The 25,028-nt window shown below is 43.1% G+C and overlaps 1 protein-coding gene across 2 annotated transcripts in view; it reads left to right on the plus strand.

Annotated features, from left to right (window-relative positions):
* The window catches only part of dym (dymeclin), a 417,844-nt gene that overhangs the window by 326,970 nt on the left and 65,846 nt on the right, over nt 1–25,028 (plus strand). For both annotated transcript variants that reach the window (XM_078222397.1, XM_078222407.1), the window contains one exon: nt 23,510–23,692. In XM_078222397.1, coding sequence (XP_078078523.1) covers nt 23,510–23,692 — 183 coding nt within the window. The remainder of the gene's footprint in view (nt 1–23,509; nt 23,693–25,028) is intronic.

Here is a 25,028-nt window from a genome sequence, read left to right on the forward strand (position 1 = left end):
CAATTCCAACATCAGGGTGCTTAACTGCCTGTCAAGTGCTTTGTCAGGGTTTCTGTTCAAGAAAAAATATTTCAACTGCAGCTCAGTGGAATCACAAGAATTGAGTTTGTGGCAGCTGCTCTCTTACTGTAGTCCATTTTTGCAATATTAATTTGCAGCACCAGACGTGGTGACAAATAACCACAATGTGATGACATACTGAACATGAAATTGCTGCTATAATTTGTATTGTTGTGATTTCATTTCCTACCACAAACAGCCTGAGGATTCTGTACAGACTGTGACTCTGAGGAAATGAGGCAGCCGTAGCGTGAGGAGACAGTCTGATGTCATAAAAGCTGGAACACGGTGCAGTCTACTACAATTAAAATCATTCCCTATAGAAGATGCTGTTTAAATGTATATTTTGCTTTAAGTTGCGTAACTATAATCATAAACTAAATCCAATATGACCCTGTACAGTTTATTCCTGCTATGTTTATAGCAGTAAGTGTATATTTCTGGGGCATAACAACAATTGACAGGTTGCAAAAACCTAGCACCCTGATCAGATTAGCTGGCTCTTTCTCAGGAGATTAGTTTGACCTCACTCACCTCTGTTTTAGTTTCATGCAAATCTCAGTACTCCTTCGTCCTTATAATAGTGTGACTGTGCGGAAAATAAATTGAGTTTTTCTTTGCATTTTTCTCCCACCCTTTTTAACACTTGCTGGGGTACAGTTGTGCAGATTCCAGTAGTCAACAACTGGCGGGATTTTCCAGTCATGCTCGCCCCAAAACCAGAAAATCCCGCCCAAGGCCAACAGATTTTTCCATGGTCTGCCCCTCGCCAGCTCCGAGGGGCTGGGGCAGCACAGTGGTTAGCACTGTTGCTTCACAGCTCCAGGGACCTGGGTTCGATTCCTGGCTTGGGTCACTGTCTGTGTGGAGTTTGCACATTCTCCTCGTGTCTGCGTGGGTTTCCTCCGGGTGCTCCGGTTTCCTCCCACAATCCAAAGATGTGCGGGTTAGGTTGATTGGCCATGCTAAAATTGCCCTTAGTGTCCTGGGATGCGTAGGTTAGAGGGATTAGTGGGTAAATATGTAGGGATATAGGGGTAGGGCCTGGGTGGGATTGTGGTCGGTGCAGACTCGATGGGCCGAATGGCCTCTTTCTGTGCTGTAGGGTTTCTAAGATTTCTAAGCTCCGGTTTGCATGGCGGGCAGAACGGGAAAATTCACCCCTATAAGTCCAGCAGGCATTGCAACCTCACAAGCCATCACAGTTTTTGTTCCAGCCTAAATTTCAATAAAGATCATTGATTATCATTCAGGAAAAAGAGAATTGCTCGATTTTCTTTTTCCTCAAGGGTGTTTGTCCAATTGTACTACCCCTGCTGTCACCCCAACTAATATGCAGTAATATGAAAATAATGAACAACAAAAGGCTAGGAGATCCATCAGACCTGACCCACATAGTCATGAAGACTGAAACAATTTGACTACACGTCCTTTACCCTCAAGGAGCCATATAATCTCACGGGAGCATAAGAAAAGGATTTTAAAAACATAAAACCAAGTAAGGGGAGATTTGAATATTCCTCTTAAACCTCTTTCAGTGATCATTGCTAGTTTGGCAGACCAAATTGACTGTGCTTATGTTATTTCGTATCTCACCTACCTTTTAGAAGTCGTTGGCCCGTTACATCTGGATTCCTCAGCATCGCATTTGGGGGATACACTAGTGATGCATCACTAGTGTATCCCCCAAATGCGATGCTGAGGAATCCCTTGAGGACATTCCCGTGGAAGGGCTGGGAATCATCCAACAAAGCAATTTTAGTCACTAACTTTGAATGGTTCTGCCAGTTTTGCCCTGATAGTTACTCAGATCTAAAAGGAAATAAAGCACTTCCAACTACGGAGTAACTATTTTAAAGACCCAGACCAAGCCCTCAGTTCTCCCTCCCCCACCCCCACCATTCTGACTCTCCCCAGATCTCCCCCTCCATTCTGACGGGGGTTGTATTCTCCCTAACCAGGAAGTGATCCAGCTCTCTTTCGAAGGTACTCACCACATGAGCTGATGGCAACTGGGAAAAGGAGAATCACTTAATATCAAACCTACGGGTGGCATGGTGGTACAATGATTAGCACTGCTGTGTCTCAGCGCCAGAGAACCAGGTTCAGTTCCAGCCTTGGGTCACTGTCTGTGTGGAGTTTGCATGTTCTCCCTGTGTCTGCGTGAGTTTCCCCCGGGTGCTTTGGTTTCCTCCCACACTCCAAAGATATGCAGGTTAGGTAGATTGACCATGCTAAATTGCCCCATATTGTCAGGGGAATTAGCAGGGTAAATGTATGGAATTATGGGGATGAGGCCTGGGTGGGATTGCTGTCGGTACAGACTCGATGGGCCGAATGATGGCCTCCTGCATTGTACAAAGAACAGTACAACACAGGAACAGGCTCTTCGGCCCACCAATCCTGCTGATCACGTCCTATCTAGATCAACCACTTGTATCCCTCTATTCCCCGCCTGGTCATGTGTCTATCCAGATAAGTCTTACATGTCGCTAACGAGTTTGCCTTAACCACCTCAGATTCTATCCCACCTTTATATGACTTTAATGCGTAACTCCTGATCTTCCCCAATCTATCAAATTGAAATCATCAATCTGTAGAAGTACAATCTAATTCTTTAACTGATTTATGTATTAAATCATTCCAAATTTGACACATTGCTAAAGTGTAGGCCTATCTTTTAAGCCGATCCAAGTAATAAAGATTATTGAATCTGGCAGTTATTTTTGTGGTCCTATTTTTGATCTTTTCCAAAACCTTTATATCATCCACTGAATTCAAAATTTGATCTTGCAGTTAAATTATGAATACAGGTTGTGTAAACCTGTCTCACTGTTCCTCGAATGTAGAAGGTTGAGGACGTAATCGAATTGTTTAAAATATTAGAGAGATTCAATAAGTTAGATAGAGTGATATTTTCTCTGGTGGGAAAATGTTAGATGTCAGCCATTTAGGAGTGAGATCTGAATGTCCTCCTGCTAATCCTAAAAATGTTCTGATACTAGTTAGGCTTTGTAAAACAAGCCACCTTTCTGATCTATTCCACCCTTCCTGAAACATTAAAATTTAATTTTTGTTGATGAATTCAGAAACAGCAGACAATTCATGTTGAGCAAAATAAATTCCTAAATTTTTCTTCTTTGTTTTTTCTTTTCCCACCCAATTTGAAGCTGCCAAAATCTTGCTGGGTTATGGTTCAACCTTCAGTACTCATCCAGTGATTTGTGTTTCATGATTTAAGTTTGGACCATAAAATTTGGACCATAAGTGCATGTCAGCTATTTGATGGTGTGAAGTGTTAGAATTAATTTCTGTTTCATCCTCATTTCATACCTGTTCACCTTTCATATACACTTAGTGGTTCGTGTCTGGGAACCTGACTGAAATATTTTTCTTCCCGCTAACCCATTGATGCATAGGTCAGTGATTGCGGTCAGCTATTGTCCTGGTTGAGATGAACTATCAACTAAAGGTAAAGTCGCCATGGTCCCAGGTGACCATAGGCTAACTGGCAATGATTTAACCTGAGGATCACCACACCTCAGCTGAGGACAAGGTTGAGAAGACGGCCTCCATAAATAACCTCAGCTGGTGCGGGAATTGAATCTGCGCTGTTGGCATTGCTCTGCATCACTAACCAGCTATCCAGCCAATTGAGCTAAACAAACTTCTAGTACTAACAACTATTATCATCCTCCTGGGGCAGCAAATCTTGGCCTGGCACCCATCTCTCCCCACCAGAGTAAAAAGCTGGTTTCACCAGCATGGAAAGCAAGCTTCAGTGTTGCAAGAAGGAATGTAAGAAAAATTTGCATTTATTTCGCGCCTTTCACATCCTCAGGACATGCAATTACACTTCTTGTCCAATTTATGATTATTGAAGTGTTGTCATTGTTCTTATGTAGGGAAAATTGACAGCTCATTTTTCACATTGCATGGCTCGCAAACAGCATTGAGATAAATGACCAGTTAATCTGTTTTGGAAGGTTGGCTGTGGGATAAATGTTGGCCAGGATGCCTGGAAAATTGCTCTGTATTTTTAAAAATATTGTCATGGAATCTTTTAATGCTAAACTGAGGGATAGACAAAGACTCAAACTGGCATCTCATCTAAAGTGAAGAAGCACTAGCAATGCAGCACTCCTTCAATACTGCATTGTATTCTCAGGGTCCTATTGACTTTATGCAAAGATTTGGAATTGTGGCAAAGTAAACAGTATCATCTACCAGTTTCAATGGCATGCATGACAGAGTAAACTTTGTATCTCTGTGCCAAGCTTTCAAACAATGGTCCGGATTTTGCGGTCATTGATGAACCAGCGCACAATCGACTGAATTTCTTTGTGCTTTAACATGCAATATGTGGTATCAGCCAGTCATAGCTGTCTTTAAAAGGAATCTGGGACCTGCACAGGACAAGCAACAGGATGTCTCCTGAGGCACGCAAGGCTTAAAGCAGGAAGTCACGTACAGAAAGCAAAATAAAATGAGAAGTAAGATAGCATTAAAAGCGAGAATGCTAAGAGATGAAAAAAATGGAAAATAAAGAAAAAATTAAAGTCTTTAAAATCTCCAACAATATTAAAAATAGTCATTTGGTAGTACAGAGCTTTGAGTGTTGCAGAAAAAAGACATTCTGTCAAATTTTTCATCTTGCACTCCAAGACAATTGCAAGAATACCAATGTCAGGGGAAGCAACAACTTCTACCAAATGAAAAGAGAGTACTGATTGGCTGGCAAATAGACCCGGGTAGAGGCATTGCCATGGAAAATACACTGATCAAAAAAGTAAAAGCCCATGGGATACAGGGCAATGTGGCAAATTGGATCCAAAGTTGGCTTAGTAACAGAAAACAAAGGGCTGCCCTTGTGAATGGAAAGCTGCTTCAAGTGGTGTTCTGCAGAACTCGGTTGTTGGGACCCATGCTACTTGTTTTATATATTAACAATTTGGACTTGAACATGAGGGGCACGATTGGGAAATTTGCAGATGACATAAGTGGCCGTGTAGTTGGTAGTGTATAGGATAGCTATAAGCTCCAAGATGATATAGATGGGTTGGTGGAGTGGGCAGGGAAGTGGCAGATGGAGTTCAAATTTGATAAGTGTGAGGTAATGTATTTAGGGAAGTCAAACAATAAATGGGAATATACTGGGAGGGGTAGATGAAGTCAGAGATGTTGGTGTGCAAGTGCATAGGTCCCTAAAGGTAGCAGTACAGGTAGATAAGGTTGTAAAGAAGGCATATAAAATGCTCTCCTTCATTGGCAGAGGTATAGAATATAAACGTAATGATGCAATAATGAAACTGCATAAGGCACTGGTGAGCCCACAACTGGGGTATTGTGCAATTCTGGTCACCACATTACAGAAAAGACGTAATTGCTCTGGAGAGAATGTTGCCAAGGCTGGAGAATTGTAGCTACAAGGAGTACATGCTAATGCCAGCATAATGTTGAGCACACTGAGGATTACTTAGCAAATATTGTCCAATCGAGGGATCACATTTGACATTGGATACTGCACTTTACGTTTTGAAAGCACAGGGTGACTGGATATATTCTGTACCTTTCCCGTTGAGAACAGTGCAAGGAACATGCTGTTTGATGCAATCCACTAGTCTTTGGGATGTAACACCTATATACCCAACATCACTCTGGCATTGAAATTCATATGCCACATTACTCATTTGTGTGATAGGCAGAACGTCTTTTTGGTTTGACGACAGCATTCTGCTGCTACTGCATAGTAGTGGCACGAAACAGCTAGATATACCTCTTTTGAGATTGCCCTTCCAGGGTAATCTGAGATAGACTGAGCACTTTTCAGGGCTGAAAGTGATGGCTTTAGGTCTGTTCATGGGATTGCGTGACATACAGCACAAAATGATCCGATCAGGCTAGCCATTATCTTGCAAGATGTCTTTGATATGCTCAATTTCAGCATCAAGTTTGTGTGGTGAGCAAATCGCTCCATCCTCATTTACGAGTTGCCAATTTTAGAATGTGGAACTGCAAGAATCCCAGTGCATTTCTTGAACATTGAAGGTTGGCTCGGGGTGAATTCGAGGTGATAGAGAACCCCCTGGCAGATTTCTCATCTGGTATGTCAAGAAAAAAAGTGTTCAATTGACTGCTCCATTTTGAAGATGAATTTGAGCACTGGAGCCCATTAAGACGTGCAAGGATATTATTACATGCTGGTGCAGATTTAAATATAGCAAAAGTATTATCCACATGTCGGAAATATGCAAGGGTTAGGAGATTAGGTGTTTCGTCAAAGACAGATTTCTCGTGGAACCCAAAAAAGATGTTTTTAAGAACTGGGCCTAGAGGGGATCCCATGGGAACACCATCCATTAGGTTATATTATGTATATTGTGTTGTTAAAGCTGAACTTAACTGCACGAGTTGCTGAGTTCATAAGCTCAATGACACTAATTCATTCAATGGTGGCTTGTCTAGATTGCCATGATATAGTGCCTTAGTGCAAATATTCATGGGTTTCTTAAGTATAACACTGGTGATTAGGCTAGCAATGTCATATGTGCACTTGGACACAGCATTGCTTTTGATATGCAAATTGAAGAAATCCTTCACTGTGTATCTGGAAAACTTGCTCAAAACTGGTTGCAACAATTTGCCCAACCATTTGGCAATTCATGCTGTGTGGAACTGGTCATAGATAACGTGTAAAGGGACATCTCATTTGTTGTTTCCCCTGGCATTGGCATTCTTGTGATTGATCGGGCAAGACGAAGCATTGACAAAATGTCTTTTTTCAGCAATAATTAAAATCTGATGGAATGAGAACACCGTTTTTGTAAAAATATTTTTTTAGTACCAGATAAGATTTTTTTTAGCAGTAATTAAGACTTACTATGCCATTCAAAATTCACTTACACATGAATGGACAAGCCCTAACTTTGCCTGATGTGTTTAGTGATAAGTACTGAAACTTACATTCCCTTCATATTTGAATGCCAAGTCTCTCGGTGAGGTACCAGTGTGAAGAAGCTTGTGGAGTAGCAGGGAAAATTAGCCAGCAACTTTTTAATTTGTGTGTTTTACTATGGATGTGCAGGCGCTTGGAATTGCTGTCCAATTTATTGCTTAATAAGTGAGTGATGATAGCCTCACTGTTTTTCTTGCCACAAAAGCAAGGCCAATGTTAAAAATACATATGCATAAAATGCAGTGTACAATGGACAGCCTTGCTAAACTTCCATCTTGCAGGTGATTCAGATTACACACATCACAGCCTTATAGCTTGGACACTGGTGACAATCTTGCCATTAGTGGGAAAGAGGATGAAATTTTATAATGGACATTGAATTCCCCCATCTAGAGTACATTCTGTACCCTTGTTACCTTCAGTGCTTCTTCCAAGTGGTGTTCAACATGGAGGAGGGCTAATTCATTAGATGAGATTGGTGGGGGGAAGAGGGTGTCGTGGCATTAGTTTGTAACCAGCAAGAAATATCCTTGCCTATCCCCTATGCTTGACCTGATGCCATGAGACGTCATGGAGTCCGGAGTCAATATTGAGCACTCCTAGGACAACTCCCTCCTGACTGTATACCACTATGCCACCACCTCTGGTGGGTCTATCATGCAGGTAATGTGGAGATGCCGGCGTTGGACTGGGGTAGGCACAGTAAGAAATCTCACAACACTAGGTTAAAGTCCAACAGGTTTATTTGGTAGCACGAACTTTCGGAGCGCTGCCCCTTCATCAGTTGAGTGTAGAGTTGGGTTCACAAACAAGGCATATATAGACACAGACTCAATTACAAGATAATGGTTGGAATGTGAGTCTTAACACGTAATCAAGTCTTTACAGGTGTAGACAATGCGAGTGGAGAGAGGGTTAAGCACAGGTTAAAGAGGTGTGAATTGTCTCAAGCTAGTGAGATTTTGCAAGCCCAGGCAAGTCGTGGGGATTACAGATAGTGTGACATGAACCCAAGATCCCACCCATCTGTGGTAGAGTTAATAATCATCTAAACTGGTTATTCTACTGAGTTTCATTGTCTTAATCATTTTCCTGCCCTTCTATGCCAAACTAAAGTATCACGATTGTGTAATCTACAGTTATTTGCCGAGTTCTTAGAAAGAAGGTTGAATACATTTTGAGCTGTAGCCACGTATGTAATTTAGAAACAAAATTTGGAATTACACTTCTAGGGAAATGCTCCGGATTCCAGGCAGTAGTTGATTCATTGAAGTATTCTGAGGTCAAGCAATGTCTAAATGCTCTAAGGAGCTAAGGTTATGGAGGGTGTGGGCCATGATCCTAATACATAAAAAAACAGCATTATTTGGCTATGGTTTTGGAATCCTGGCATATTCATAATTTACTGGTATGATATAAACCTCAAAGAGCATAGACCACTAGTCATTGATTAAAATATACCTTAGAAACTACAGGGCATTAGCCTATAGTAAGTATAACTGGCTTTAGATTCAGTGTTCCAGAGATTGCTGTGGGGCATTTGTGTAAATACTTGTGGTTTGAGCGCCTGTCTGGGTGTGTAGTATAGTCATGTAGTAAATAAAATCAACAAGCATGTTTATGCAGTTTGGAGTACTCAAGTTATTTTTATATCTTTTACTTTACAAATGTATAGTTTTAGGCAAAAACTAAAAAGGTGACATACAGACAGGCAGTGAAAAGTGCTGTCAAACCCTCAGAGTGAAATCTTCAGTCATGAGTCAGTTACATACCTGAGGTATGGGCTGGTGCCAGAAATTTAAACACAGTTAAAAGAAGTAAGCTGCTTCCAAATTGCAGGTTACATGGGGGCGGCCTGTTCGTGTTTTTAAGTTCATGTTCACGGCTCTGTTGCTGCAGAGGCGGCTGCTCAGTTAATCACCTTCCTCAGTTATCATTTAGGCAACTGAGTTGCAGCTTCTGGTAAATAAGGAAAGACGTGCGCGATAAAAGTAGGTTAATAATAAGTGCTCTATACATGTATTTCAGTACTGTGCATGGGTTTGACCTTCAATTTCCCTATGAAGCAAGCACTGAAAATGTGATTTTGGCATGCATAGCTATGAAGACAGAACCAATATTAGCAATCACTAATTGGCACTAGTGTTTTATGTTTCATGTTCTCTCCTTCAATATTCACTATTTTCTCTTTTTTCTGGGTTTTATGAAATAGTTGCAGTTGGGGAACTCAGCAACTTCAGTATTTCTCAAGAAAATTATTCCACATACTACTGGAGAAATCAAAACTATCAAGAGTTTAGCAGAACATTGGCGCACAAGCTTGGGAATCTTACTCCCGAACTGCCAAGTTCAGAAAACTTTTTCTGTCTACATGTACCCACCCCACAGTTGGCAGGATTTCCAAATACAAATGTAAAAACAAACTTTTACACAGCATATTTTATGGATGAGGCCTTTTCTACGCTACACCATATTGTAGGAAGTGAGGTCCACTCTAGAAACAGAATAGACTATTTCATCTAGTCTACTGATCCAATTTTCCACAAGATAAATTGTTGTTTGGAATTTGTGTAGAATGATGTTATAATTTCCCATCCTCTCAAGGGCAATCAGGGACCGGGAACACACTCATCCCATGGATGAATCAAATAAAATTCCTGTTCCACCACACTTGCTGTTTGTCTGGTCACATTTGTTTAAGCTATTTACTGAAAAGAATGCCTGCATACGACTTTGGAGCGGAAGTAAATCACTCATTGAGCCTGCTCTGCAAGTCAATAAAATCATGACTGATATGTTTACAACCTCAACTCCGAATTCCCACCAACTCCCAATAACCTTTCATCCCCATGCTTATCAAAAATCTACCTCTGTCTTAAAAATATTCAAAGACTCTGATACACCGCCTTTTGAGGGTTCCAAAGACTCGGGACTCTCTGAGAGAAGAAAATTCTCCTCAACTCTGTTTTAAATTGATGACCCCTTATTTTTAAAAAGTGACCCCTAGATTCTTCCACAAGGGGGAACATCCTTTGCACATCCACCCTATCAAGACCCCTCAGGATCTTGTACTGCATTTACTATTTTGTTTACTCTGTTTTAAACCGCACTTCTTCATTCTTGAACTTTGTTTGTTCACCTGGACCCAAATTATTCAAATCCTTCATCACCTTAAATATGCCTGTCAAATCGCCCTTCAGTTTTCTCTTTTCAAAAGAGAAGCTCCGAACTAGTCCCAAAGTAGCCAACTTCGCAAAGCTCTGCCTGGAACACCTGGATAACAAAGACACTTATGTCAGACACCTATTTATTGACTACAGCTCAGCCTTCAATACCATTATTCCTATAAAACTCATCTCCAAACTTTGTGGCCTAGGACTCGGCTCCTCCCTCTGCGACTGGATCCTAGACTTTCTAACCCACAGACCACAATCAGTAAGGATAGGCAACAACACCTCCTCCACGATCATCCTCATCCCCACAAGTCTGTGTTCTCAGCCTTTACTATACTCCCTACACAGCTATGACTGTGTGGCCAAATTCCCTTCCAAGTTGATTTTCAAGTTTGCCGATGACACCACTATATTGGGCTGGATCTCAAACAATGATGGGAAGGAGTACAGGAAAGAGATGGAGAATCTGGTGAACTGGTGCAACGACAATAATCTCTCCTTCAATGTCAGCAAAATGAAGGAGATAGTCATCGACTTCAGGAAGCGTAGTGGAGGACATGCCCCTGTCTAAATCAACGGGGATGAAGTGGGAAAGGTTGAGAGCTTAAGTTTCTTGGTGTCCCGATCACCAACAACCTGTCCTGGTCCCTCCATGCAGACACTGTAGTTACAAAATCCCACCAGTGCCTCTACTTTCTCAGGAGGCTAAGGAAATTAGGCATGTTCACTATGACTCTCACCAACTATTACAGATGCACCATAGAAAGCATCCTTTCTGGTTGTAGCAGAGCTTGGTATGGCTCCTGCTCTGCCCAAGACCGCAAGAAACTACAAAGGGTCTTGAACGAAGCCCAGTCCATCATGCAAACCAGCCTCCCATCCATTGACTCTGTCTACACTTGCCACGGCCTCGAAAAAGCAGTCAACATAATCAAAGACGCCACTCACCCCAGATATGCTCTCTTCCACCTTCTTCCTTCGGGATAAAGATACAAAAGTCTGATGTCACGTACCAACGGACACAAGAACAACTTCTTCCCTGCTGCCATCAGACTTTTGAATGGACCTACTTCACATTAAGTTGATCTTTCTCTACACCCTAGCTATGACTTTAACACTACGTTCTGCACCCTCTCCTTTCCTTTTCTATGTATGATATGCTTTGTATAGCGCACAAGAAACAATACTTTTCACTATATGCTAATATGAAGTGGCAACAATAAATCAAATCAAATTAAATTGTAGAATTAGTCTTCAATTCCCTCCAATAACTTCATATAATTTTTGAACTTAATATGTTAAAATATTACTTGAAACTATGACCAGATCTAATTTTAGAATTACCTCATTTAGCTTATGCCTGATGTGCCTTAGCTCCTCACTCCAACATCTCCATAAGACCATAAGACATAGGAGCGGAAGTAAGGCCATTCGGCCCATCGAGTCCACTCCACCATTCAATCATGGTTGATTTCAACTCCATTTACCCGCTCTCTCCCCATAGCCCTTAATTCCTCGAGAAATCAAGAATTTATCAATTTCTGTCTTGAAGACGCTCAACATCTCGGCCTCCTCAGCCCTCTGTGGCAATGAATTCCATAGACCTACCACTCTCTGGCTGAAGAAATTTCTCCTCATCTCTGTTCTAAAGTGACTCCCTTTTATTCTAAGGCTGTGCCCCCGCATCCTAGTCTCCCCTGCTAATGGAAACAACTTCCCTACGTCCATCCTATCTAAGCCGTTCATTATCTTGTAAGTCTCTATCAGATCTCCCCTCAACCTCCTAAACTCCAATGAATATAATCCCACGATCCTCAGACGTTCATCGTATGTCAGGCCTACCATTCCTGGGATCATCCGTGTGAATCTCTGCTGGACCCGCTCCAGTGCCAGTATGTCCTTCCTGAGGTGTGGGGCCCAAAATTGCTCACAGTATTCCAAATGGGGTCTAACCAGTGCTTTATAAAGCCCCAGAAGTACATCCCTGCTTTTGTATTCCAAGCCTCTTGAGATAAATGACATTACATTTGCTTTCTTAATTACGGACTCAACCTGCAAGTTTACCTTTAGAGAATCCTGGACTAGGACTCCCAAGTCCCTTTGCACTTTAGCATTATGAATTTTGTCACCGTTTAGAAAATAGTCCATGCCTCTATTCTTTTTTCCAAAGTGCACGACCTCGCACTTGCCCACGTTGAATTTCATCAGCCACTTCTTGGACCACTCTCCTAAACTGTCTAAATCTTTCTGCAGCCTCCCCACCTCCTCAATACTACCTGCCCCTCCACCTATCTTTGTATCATCGGCAAACTTGGCCAGAATGCCCCCAGTCCCGTCGTCTAGATCGTTAATATATAAAGAGAACAGCTGTGGCCCCAACACTGAACCCTGCGGGACACCACTTGTCACCGGTTGCCATTCTGAGAAAGAACCTTTTATCCCAACTCTCTGCCTTCTGTCTGACAGCCAATCGTCAATCCATGTTAGTACCTTGCCTCAACTCAGAAGACGACAGGCTATTGAACCTAAGTAATATCCTGCGGTGAATGTTGGATATATACTGTAAAGTTTAAACCTAGACTATGTCCTGAAAGAGGGGAATATGAAACTTGTAATTTTTAAAAATTCTTTAATAGGATTTTTTGTTGCTGACAAGGCCAGCCTTTGTTGCCAATTGCCCTTGAACTGATTGATTTACTAGCCCATTTCAGAGGGTGGTTAAGAATCACCCATGTTGCTATGGATCTGGAGTCACATGTCGGCCTACCGAGTAGTGATAGCAGATTTCCTTCCCTAATGGATATTGATGAAATATTCCCCAGAGCATTAGCCTGGGCCTCTGCATTACCAGTCCAGTGGCATACCAGACCACTCCTATGGTATGGTAAGAGTACACTACAGTAACTGACTTCATTAGTAAGTGTGAAGAAGACTGTGTGCCAAAGAAACAAATCCGTGTGTTCCCCAACCGGAAACCATGGATGAACAGGGATATCCACTACTTGCTGAAGTCCAGGTCTGAGGCGTTCAAGTCAGGCAACACTGACCTATACAAGGCGGCACGGTAGCACAGTGGTTAGCACTGCTGCTTCACAGCTCCAGGGACCTGGGTTCGATTCCCGGCTCGGGTCACTGTCTGTGTGGAGTTTGCACATTCTCCTCGTGTCTGCGTGGGTTTCCTCCGGGTGCTCCGGTTTCCTCCCACAGTCCAAAGATGTGCGGGTTAGGTTGATTGGCCAAGTCAAAATTGCCCTTAGTGTCCTGGGATGCGTAGGTTAGAGGGATTAGTGGGTAAATATGTGGGGGTAGGGCCTGGGTGGGATTGTGGTCGGTGCAGACTCGATGGGCCGAATGGCCTCTTTCTGTGCTGTAGGGATTCTAAGTTCTAAGAAAGTAAGAGTTTTAACAACACCAGGTTAAAGTCCCAACAGGTTTATTTGGTAGCAAATACCATTGGTATTTGCTACCAAATAAACCTGTTGGACTTTAACCTGGTGTTGTTAAAACTCTTACTGTGTTCACCCCAGTCCAACGCCGGCATCCCCACATCATGACTATACAAGAAAGCCAGATACGATCTAAGGAGATCCATCAAAGATGCCAAAAGACAATACCGGACCAAGCCAGAGTCTCACGCTAGCCACGCCGACCCCCGCCGACTATGGCATGGTCTGCAAGACATAACAGACTACAAGATGAAGGCATATAAAATCGCCGCCTCCACCGCACCCCTCCCTGATGAGCTCAATTCATTCTACGCCCATTTTGAGCAAGAGATCTGCGAGAGCATGCCCTTCACCCTGGAAGCTCTGGACGAACCTGTATCTGGGATCATCATTGCAGATGCCAGAGCAGCTTTCTTGAAGGTCAACCCACGGAAAGCAACTGGCCCAGATGGGGTACCCGGACGTGCACTCAGATCCTGCACAGATCAGCTGGCGGAGGTATTCACAGACCTCTTCAACCTCTCTTTACAACAACATGAGGTCCCTATCTGCTTCAAGAAGACAACCATCATCCCGGTACCTAAGAACAACCAAGCAGCGTGCCTTAATGACTATCGGCCGGTCTTTGACATCCATCATTATGAAATGCTTCGAAAGGTTAGTCATGGCACGAATCAATTCCAGCTTCTCGGACTACCTGGATCCACTACAGTTCACCTACCGCTGCAACAGGTCCACAGCAGACGCCATTTCCCTGGCCCTGCAGTCAACCCTGGAACACCTAAGTAACAAGGACACCTATGTCAAACTCCTATTTATTGACTACAGCTCAGCCTTCAACACTATTATTCCCACGAAACTCATCTCCAAACTCTGTAGCCTGGGCCTTGGCATCTCATTCTGCAACTGGATCCTGAACTTCCTAACTCACAGACCACAATCAGTAAGGATAGGCAACAACATCTCCTCCACGATCATCCTCAATACAGGTGCCCCACAAGACTGTGTTCTCAGCCCCCCTACTATATACACCTATGACTGTGCGGCCAAATTCCCCTCCAATTAGATTTTCTAGTTTGCTGACGACACCACCATAGGACGTGGAGGCTTTAGAGAGAGTGCAGAGAAGGTTTACCAGGATGTTGCCTGGTATGGAGGGTCTTAGCTATGAGGAGAGATTGGGTAAACTGGGCTTGTTCTCCCTGGAAAGACGGAAAATGAGGGGAGACCTAATAGAGGTGTACAAAATTATGAAGGGTATAGATAGGGTGAACAGTGGGAAGCTTTTTCCCAGGTCGGCGGTGACGATCACGAGGGGTCACGGGCTCAAGGTGAGAGGGGCGAGGTATAACTCAGATATCAGAGGGATGTTTTTTACACAGAGAGTGGTGGGGGCCTGGAATGCGCTGCCAAGTAGGGTGGTGGAGGCAGACACGCTGGCATCGTTTAAGACTTACCTGGATAGTCATATGAGCAGTCTGGGAATGGAGGGATACAAACGAATGGTCTAGTTGGACCAATGAGCGGCACAGGCTTGGAGGGCCAAAGGGCCTGTTTCCTGCGCTGTATTCTTTTGTTCCTTAGTGGGTCGGATCTCAAACAATGACTAGACAGAGTACAGGGATGAGATAAAGAATCTGGTGAACTGGTGTGGCAACAATAATCTCTCCTTCATTTCAACAAAAGGAAGGAGATTGTCATCAACTTCAAGAAGCGTAAAGGAGAACATGCCCCTGCCTACATCAATGGAGACGAAGTAGAAAAGATCGAGAGCTTCAATGTTTTAGGTGTCCAGATCACCAACAACCTGTCCTAGTCCCCCCCAGGCCGACACTATAGTTAAGAAAGCCCACCAACCCTCTACTTTCTCAGAAGACTAAGGAAATTTGGCATGTCAGCTACAACTCACACCAACTTTTACAGATGCACCATAGAAAGCATTCTTTCTGGTTGTATCACAGCTTGGTATGACTCCTGCTCTGCTCAAGACCACAAGGAACTAAAAGGTCGTAAACCAGCCTTCCATCCATTGACTCTGTCGACACTTCCTGCTGCCTCAGCAAAGCAGCCAGCATAATTAAGGACCGCACGGACCCCGGACATTCTCTCTTCCACCTTCTTCCTTCGGGAAAAAGATACAAAAGTCGGAGGTCACATACCAACCAACTCAAGAACATCATCTTCCCTGCTGCTGTCAGACTTTTGAATGGACTTACCTTGCATTAAGTTGATCTTTCTCTACACCCTAGCTATGACTGTAACACTACATTCTGCACTCTCTCATTTCCTTCTCTATGAACGGTATGCTTTGTCTGTATAGAACGCAAGAAACAATACTTTTCACTGTATGTTAGTACATGTGACAATAATAAATTAAATCAAATCAAATAGGGAGGCAGGAGGTCTTGTGACACTGAGTCACGTCGCTGCCTCTGAATCAGTTGGCTGGATGGCTTGAGTAGATCAGATTAATGCCAATCTGAATCAGTTGGCTGGTTGGCTTGAGTAGATAAGATTAATGCCAATAGCCTGGGGCTTTTCACCCCATTCCAGCTGGGGTAGATTTGGTTCCTGCCTTACCCATGATGGAGTTTGTGGTACTGTAGATCAAAGCTGCCTTCAGACAGAGAACTCGCAAAGAAAAGGGAAGCAGCATTGTTTTATTGGCTAACAGTCTTACAAATCATTGGATTTCTTTGGGGATATTATTAACAATGTGAATGTGATATATTTAGATACAGTGCAAATAAACAATTAACTTGTAGGCAAGAAAGCATGGAATCCCTGCAGTGCAGAAGGAGTGGAGATGCCGGCGTTGGACTGGGGTGAACACAGTAAGAGTTTTAACAACACCAGGTTAAAGTCCAACAGGTTTATTTGGTAGCAAATACCATAAGCTTTCGGAGCGCTGCTCCTTCATCAGATGGAGTGGAAATGTGCTCTCAAGCAGTGCACAGAGACACAAAATCTGTAACTTGATTTTGTGTCTCTGTGCACTGTTTGAGAGCACATTTCCACTCCATCTGACGAAGAAGCAGCGCTCCGAAAGCTTATGGTATTTGCTACCAAATAAACCTGTTGGACTTTAACCTGGTGTTGTTAAAACTCTTACTGTGTGCAGAAGGAGGCCATTCAGCCCATCATGCAGGACAACAATCCCACCCAGGCCCTATAATCCCACGTATTTACCCTGCTAATCCCCCTGGCGCTATGAAGCAATTTAGCATGGTCCATCAACTTAACCTGCACTTTGGACTGTGGGAGGAAACCGGAGCATCCAGAGGAAACCCACGCAAACGCGGGGAGAACATGCAGACTCCACACAGACAGTGACCTGAGCCAGGAATTGAACCTGTGTCCCTGGTGCTGTGAGGCAGCAGTGGCCATTTTTCTGTGAGAGAGATGTGAATGCTGGGGAGCAGTTTGAACATGACATTCATAATAGACATTGATATTGTCCTGACTTCATATTCTCACACAGAGTATAATGTATGGCGAGCAGGGGCAGGAACCTGACTGCTTTTATCTTTCCTTTGCTCGGAATCAAAACTATCCTGTCAGAACACCCCTCTTGCTTCATCACATACTTGAGACTTCCAGTTGCCATGCTGATGCTAATTATCATGACTCACTCTGTGCTAATGTTTCCTTAACACTTCTGTTTTGCAATGGTTATTGTTTGCTCATCCCCTTTTCTCTGTTCCACTACCCTACATTTGTACGCCCTCAACTCGTCTTACCATGCCAACGTCATTCATTACTCTCCTATCCCACACCTCAGGTCATCATTTGTGCAGTCATTTCAATGTGGATAACAATACTGACGGAGCAATCAGTGCTTTCAATGTAGGTAAGTATACTGTAAGACTAACCGGTGTTTTCATAGAAACATAGAAGATAGGAGCAGGAGGGGTAACCTCGTCAATCTCTCCTCATACATCAGTCCCACCATCTCCGAATTAGCTTGGTAAACCTTCGCTGCACTCCCTCGAGAGCAAGAACATCCTTCCTCAGAAAAGGAGATCAAAATTGCACACAATACTCTAGGTGTGGCCTCACTAAGGCCCTGTATAATTGCAACAGCACATCCTTGCTCCTGTACTCGAAACCTCTCGCAATGAAGGCCAACATACCATTTGCCGCCTTTACCGCCTGCTGCACCTGCATGTTTACCTTTAGCAACTGGTGCACAAGGACACCCAGGTCCTGCTACACACTCCCTTCTCCCAATTTACAGCCATTCAGGTAGTAATCTGCCCCCTTCTTTTTGTTTCCAAAGTGAATAACCTCACATTTATTTTCAAAACTAACATGCTAGCTAATCCAATAAAGATTTCAAGTAGAGCCCAGTGGAGTGTGAAAGGGCTGTAGTAAAGAGGAAGGGAAGTCCTGGTTTAGGAATGATGGGCCCAATGTGCAGCATGGTCAACACTCCCATCCCATCAACAAAGATGAATTAGGAGAAACAAGGGCTTGAGGCTAGGAAACAAGCCATGGCTGGGCAACAGCTACAGTTATTTTGATGTGATTATGGAGTATTTGGTTAAAGATCCACTGGTCAGGGACTTTGAACAGGTCTGGGAGAATTTTTAATTTTTTTAATGTTTAACTTTCAGTACAAATGAAAAGCTTTTAATGTTTAAAAACTCTGTCTTCTAAGTAGAGGTTTAAAGTTTGACCTCTGGCTAACAGAGTCAAAGCAGGTGGACAACTGAACTGAAGGACACTTTAGCACCACCTATTGTTAAGAAGACCACAAATTGTAGTGCAGAGGAAAATGTTGATGTTGCATTTTTCCATTATAATTTTAACATAACATGAGTGGAAAACCTTAAAACAAGAAGATGTGCCATTTGTTCAGGAAGGTTGTGCCATATGTAAGGGAAGTAATGGCGTAGTGGCATTGTCACTAGCCTAGTAATCCAGCAATCTAGGCTAATGGTCTGAGGTCCTGGGTTTGAATTCTGCCACAGCAGATGATGAAATTTGAATTCAATAAAAACCTGGAGTTAAAAGTCTAATGCTAAAAACCAATCTGGCTCACCACTGTCCTTTACCTGGCTTAAATGTGTCTATACAGCAAATACCACTTGTTCGAAAATTTTAAAAATGAATTTTAAAAATGTTACATTTAGTTTGTATACCATACTACTCATGACAGGAGACTTCCAGGAGGACAGCAGAAACACTTTGGGGATCTCCTGAGGAGATCAAACATGATGTGGAGATGCCAGCATTGGACTGGGGTAAGCATAGTAAGAAGTCTCACAACACCAGGTTAAAGTCCAACAGGTTTATTTGGTAGCACAAGCCACAAGCTTTCGGAGCACTGCCCCTTTATCAGGTGAGTGGGAGTTGTGTTCACAAACAGGGCATATATAATTTGTGTCTATATATGCCCTGTTTGTGAACACAACTCCCACTCACCTGATGAAGGGGCAGTGCTCCGAAAGCTTGTGGCTTTGCTACCAAATAAACCTGTTGGACTTTAGAACCATAGAAAATTACAGCTCAGAAACAGGCCCTTTGGCCCTTCTTGTCTGTGCCGAACCATTTTATGCCTAGTCCCACTGACCTGCACTTGGACCATATCCCTCCACACCCCTCTCATCCATGAACCCGTCCAAGTTTTTCTTAAATGTTAAAAGTGACCCCGCATTTACCACTTTATCCGGCAGCTCATTCCACACTCCCACCACTCTCTGCGTGAAGAAGCCCCCCCTAATATTCCCTTTAAACTTTTCTCCTTTCACCCTTAACCCATGCCCTCTGGTTTTTTTCTCCCCTAGCCTCAGCGGAAAAAGCCTGCTTGCATTCACTCTATCCATACCCATCAAAATCTTATACACCTATATCAAATCTCCCCTCAATCTTCTATGCTCCAGGGAATAAAGTCCCAACCTATTCAATCTCTCTCTGTAACTCAGCTTCTCAAGTCCCGGCAACATCCTTGTGAACCTTCTCTGCACTCTTTCAATCTTATTTACATCCTTCCTGTAACTAGGTGACCAAAACTGTACACAATACTCCAAATTCGGCCTCACCAATGCCTTATATAACCTTACCATAACACTCCAACTTTTATACTCGATACTCCGATTTATAAAGGCCAATGTACCAAAGGCACTCTTTACGACCCTATCCACCTGTGACGTCACTTTTAGGGAACAGAGGCACCTGTATTCCCAGATCCCTCTGTTCAACTGCACTTTTGAGAGTCCTACCATTTACCCTGTACGTTCTACTTTGATTTGTCCTTCCAAAGTGCAATATCTCACACTTGTCTGCGTTAAATTCCATTTGCCATTTTTCAGCCCATTTTTCTAGTTGGTCCAAATCCCTCTGCAAGCTTTGAAAACCTTCCTCACTGTCCACTACACCTCCAATCTTTGTATCATCAGCAAACTTGCTGATCCAATTTACCATATTATCATCCAGATCATTGATATAGATGACAAACAACAATGGACCCAACACCGATCCCTGTGGCACACCACTAGTCACAGGCCTCCACTCAGAGAAGCAATCCTCCACAACCACTCTCTGGCTTCTTCCATTGAGCCAGTGTCTTATCCAATTTACTAGCTCCCCATGTATACCTAGCGACTGAACCTTCCTAACTAACCTCCCATGAGGGACCTTGTCAAAGGCCTTGCTGAAATCCAGGTAGACAACATCCACCACCTTCCCTTCATCCACTTTCCTGGTAACCTCCTCGAAAAACTCTAATAGATTGGTCAAACATGACCTACCACGCACAAAGCCATGTTGACTCTCCCTAATAAGTCCCTGTCTATCCAAATATTTGTAGATCCTATCCCTTATCACACCTTCCAATAACTTGCCCACCACCGACATCAAACTTACTGGCCGATAATTTCCCGGATTTCTTTTGGAACCTTTTTTAAACAACGGAACAACATGAGCCACCCTCCAATCATCCGGCACATCCCCCGTGAATACTGACATTTTAAATATGTCTGCCAGGGCCCTTTAACCTGGTGTTGTGAGATCAGACATCCATTGGAATTTCCAGCTTATGGCCAGATGGACCATTGGATCAAAATGGAGGAAGTTCATTTAGCAAAGCACTGAACGTGTGCAGAAATTTTGTCAGGAACACGCAGATGTGAAGTTAAGGCATCAGTGAAAGTACATAAATCTTCAAAAAGTCAGTAGAAGTGAGGGGAGGCAGTGCGCAGTGGTATTGTCACTGGACTAGTAATCCAGAGACCCAAGGCAAGATCTGGGGACCCAGGTTCAAATCACACCATGACTGATGGTGAAATTTGAATTCAATAAAAAATATCTGGAATTAAAAGTCTAATGATAACCATGAAACCATTGTCGATTGTTGTAAAAACCCATCTGGTTCACTAATGACCTTTAGGGAAGGAAATCTGTTGTCCTTACCTGGTCTGGCCTACATGTGACTCCAGACCCGCAGCAATGTGGTTGTCTCTTAAATGCCCTCTGAAATTGATGGGCAATAAATGCTGGCCCAGCCAGCGACACTTGCATCCCGTAAATGAATTTTTAAAAAATGAAGTGATCAGGTTGTCCAACATGTATGTCATTTTAAATTGCCCTCAGCATTCACATCACCAGATAAGCTTTAGCAATCTGTGTGAAGCATCATGTATCTTTTCTTCTTAAACTCTTTCTTCTTGGATAACTTCTTATCACTCTGGTTCAATAGGTTCTGAGATGTCTGATAGCTGCCCTCTCAAATGGCCTAGCAAGCTACTTGGTTCAAGGACAATAAGGAATGGGCAATGAATGTTAGCTTTGCCAGGCAACCCCACGTTCCAAGAAATAATTTTTAAAAACGATTTCAAAGAAGAGCAGGGGCGTGACAAATATTTATCCATCAATCAATGTCACAAAAATCAGATTACCTGGTCAGTGACTAGAATGGTTGACGAGGGAAGGGCCGTGGATGTCGTCTATATGGACTTTAGTAAAGCGTTTGACAAAGTCCCTCATGGTAGGTTGGTGCAAAAGGTTGGATCTCATGGGATAAAGGGGGAGGTGGCTAGATGGGTAGAGAACTGGCTTGGTCACAGAAGACAGAGGGTGGTAGTGGAAGGGTCTTTTTCCGGCTGGATGCCTGTGACTAGTGGTGTTCCGCAGGGCTCTGTATTGGGACCTCTGCTGTTTGTGATTTATATAAACGATCTGGAAGAAGGTGTAACTGGGGTGATCAGTAAGTTTGCGGACTACACGAAAATGGCTGGACTTGCAGATAGTGAGGAACATTGTCAGAGGCTACAGAAGGATTTGGATAGGCTGGAAATTTGGGCAAAGAAATGGCAGATGGAGTTCAATCCAGATAAATGCGAAGTGATGCATTTTGGTAGCACTAACGTAGGGGGGAGCTATACGATAAACGGCAGAACCATAAAGGGTGTAGATACGCAGAGGGACCTGGGTGTGCAAGTCTTGAAGGTGACGTCACAGGTGGAGAAGGTAGTGAATAAGGCATATGACATGCTTGCCTTTATAGGACGGGGCATAGGGTATAAAAGTTGGGGTCTGATGTTGCGGTTGTATAGAACTTTGGTTCGGCCACATTTGGAATACTGTGCCCAGTTTTGGTCGCCACACTACCAGAAGGACGTGGAGGCTTTAGAGAGAGTGCAGAGGACGTTTACCAGGATGTTACCTGGTATGGAAGGGCTTAGTTATGAGGAGAGATTGGGTAAACTGGAGTTGTTCTCACTGGAAAGACAGAGGATGAGGGGTGACCTAATAGAGGTGTATAAAATTATGAAAGGCATAGATAGGGTGAACGGTGGGAAGCTTTTTCCCAGGTCGGTGGTGACGTTCACGAGGGGTCATAGGTTCAAGGTGAGGGGGGGGAGGTTTAACACGGATATCAGAAGGACGTATTTTACACAGAGGGTGGTGGGGGCCTGGAATGCGCTGCCGGGCAAGGTGGTGGAGGCGGACACACTGGGAACGTTTAAGACTTATCTAGATAGCCACATGAACGGAGTGGGAATGGAGGGATACAAAAGAATGGTCTAGTTTGGACCAGGGAGCGGCGCGGGCTTGGAGGGCCGAAGGGCCTGTTCCTGTGCTGTATTGTTCTTTGTTCTTTTGTTCTTTATGACCACATTGCTGTTTGTGAGAATTTGCCATACACAAATTGACTGCCACATTTCCTCCATTATTAGTGATGACAATTCCAAAGTGCTTCATTGATTATAAAGCAATCTGAGTCATCCAATAGTCATGAAAGACATGAAAGATGCTATATAAATGCAAATTTTATTTTATGATTGGGCACCCCTTCATGATTCATGTGGCATTTGGACACCCCAAATGTGACCAAAGTGGCACCTGGAACTATCTGTCCTATGCAAATGAGATGCTCTCCTTGGCCCGTAATATCCAATTGAGGTCAGCGTTTTGGCTTCACAATTGCAAGGATCAGAGCCCATTTAAATCTGGACTTGTTTGTTGAAGTGTGCAAGAATATTTGAACCTTGTGTTACAGTCTTTAATCAATGTTCTGTTTTAACTATTACTTTGCTCACTAAAAATTTGCAAAGCAAATGAGTCACAGTTCCCATGTCAGATCACTACCTAGTGAGCCCTTGTGGAAAGTACACGTATGTGTGTGCAATGTGGGAGGACTGGGTCAAGCTTAACTGTGATGCTGTTCATGATTGGAACATTACTACCAATAATATGCTGTCACCTTTTTAAGATACTTTCTAACCAAATGTACATTCTTGGAACTTTGTTTTTATTTCAGCTTTCTAGCATGAATTAGTATCATTTCACAGATACTGATGCCCACACATTATTAGTCATTGCATTTTAGAGTAGTGAGCCAAAACTTATCCTTTGTGCTTTCCCTTGAACAGGCTCAAGACCTCAATGTAATTGAAGAGGTGATCCGAATGATGCTGGAGATCATAAATTCCTGCCTTTCCACTTCTCTTCACCACAACCCCAACCTAGTGTATGCACTCCTCTACAAACGAGATCTCTTTGAACAGTTCCGCACGCACCCTTCCTTCCAGGACGTGATGCAAAATCTTGACATGGTAAGGAGTGAAATTGACAAATGTTCTATTCGTTGAAGTTTGCCTCTATTTCAACTGGGTTGCGGATGTATGGGATTTGACTCCTTTTTTAACTTTGATATATTGGCTGCTGTTGATTGTACTATACAATAACAATAGCACATCTTTTAAAGGAAATGGAACTACTGATACTGGGTTTGATTGCTCAAGGATGACCTTGTGGTAACAGTTTAAAATAGCATTTACTTCTCCATGTTCTTCATTTTGTTTTAAATTACACAGAAACATACATAGAAATTAGAAGCAGGAGTAGGCCCTTTGATCCTGTTCCACCATTCATTTTGATCATGGCTGATCATCGAATTCAATACCCTGATTCCACCTCCCCATCCCTCCTCCCATCCCTATACCCTTTCATCCCTTTAGCCCTAAGAGCTATATCTAATTCCTTCTTGAAATACACAACGTTTTGGCCTCAATTACTTTCTATAGTAATGAATTCCGCAGATTCATCACTCTCTGGGTGAAGAAATTTCTCCTCACCTCAGTCCTAAAAGGTTTACCTCCTTACTTGAGAAAGGATACACTGGCACTGGAGGGGGTGCAGAGGAGATTCACTGGGTTAATTCCGGAGTTGAGAGGGTTAGCTTATGAGGAGAGACTGAATAGACTGGGGCTATACTCATTGGAATTCAGAAGAATGAGGGGAGGTCTTATAGAAACATATAAGATTATGAAAGGAATAGATAAGGTAGAAGCAGGGAAGTTGTTTCCACTGACAGAGGAAACTAGAACTAGGGAGTATGGCCTCAAAATAAGGGGGAGCAGACTTCGGACTGAGTTGAGGAGGAACTTCGTCACACAAAGGGTAGTGGATCTGGGGAATTCCCTGCCCAATGAAGCAATTAAGGCTACCTCATTGAATGTTTTAATGCAAGGATAGATAAATGTTGAACACTAAAAGAATTAAGGGCTATGGTGAGCGGGCAGGTAAGTGGAGCTGAATCCACGAAAAGATCAGCCATGATCTTATTGAATGGCGGAGCAGGCTTGAGGGGCCAGATGGCCTACTCCTCATTCTTATGTTCTTTTGATCCTATCCTCAAACTATGACCCGTGGTTCTGAATTCCCCACCATTAGGAACATTCTTTCTGAATCTACCCTCTCTAATCCTGTTAGAAATGTATAAGTTTCTATGAGAGCCCCTCTCACTCTTCTAAACTCCATTGAATATAATCCTTACCAATCTCTCCTCATATGACAGTCCTGCCATCCCAGGAATCAGCCTGGTAATCCTTCACTGCCTTCCCTCTATAGCAAGAACATCCTTCCTCAGATAAGGACACAATACTCCAG

Source organism: Mustelus asterias, chromosome 1 (assembly GCF_964213995.1).
Source record: "Mustelus asterias chromosome 1, sMusAst1.hap1.1, whole genome shotgun sequence".
Taxonomy (NCBI): Eukaryota; Metazoa; Chordata; class Chondrichthyes; order Carcharhiniformes; family Triakidae; genus Mustelus; species Mustelus asterias.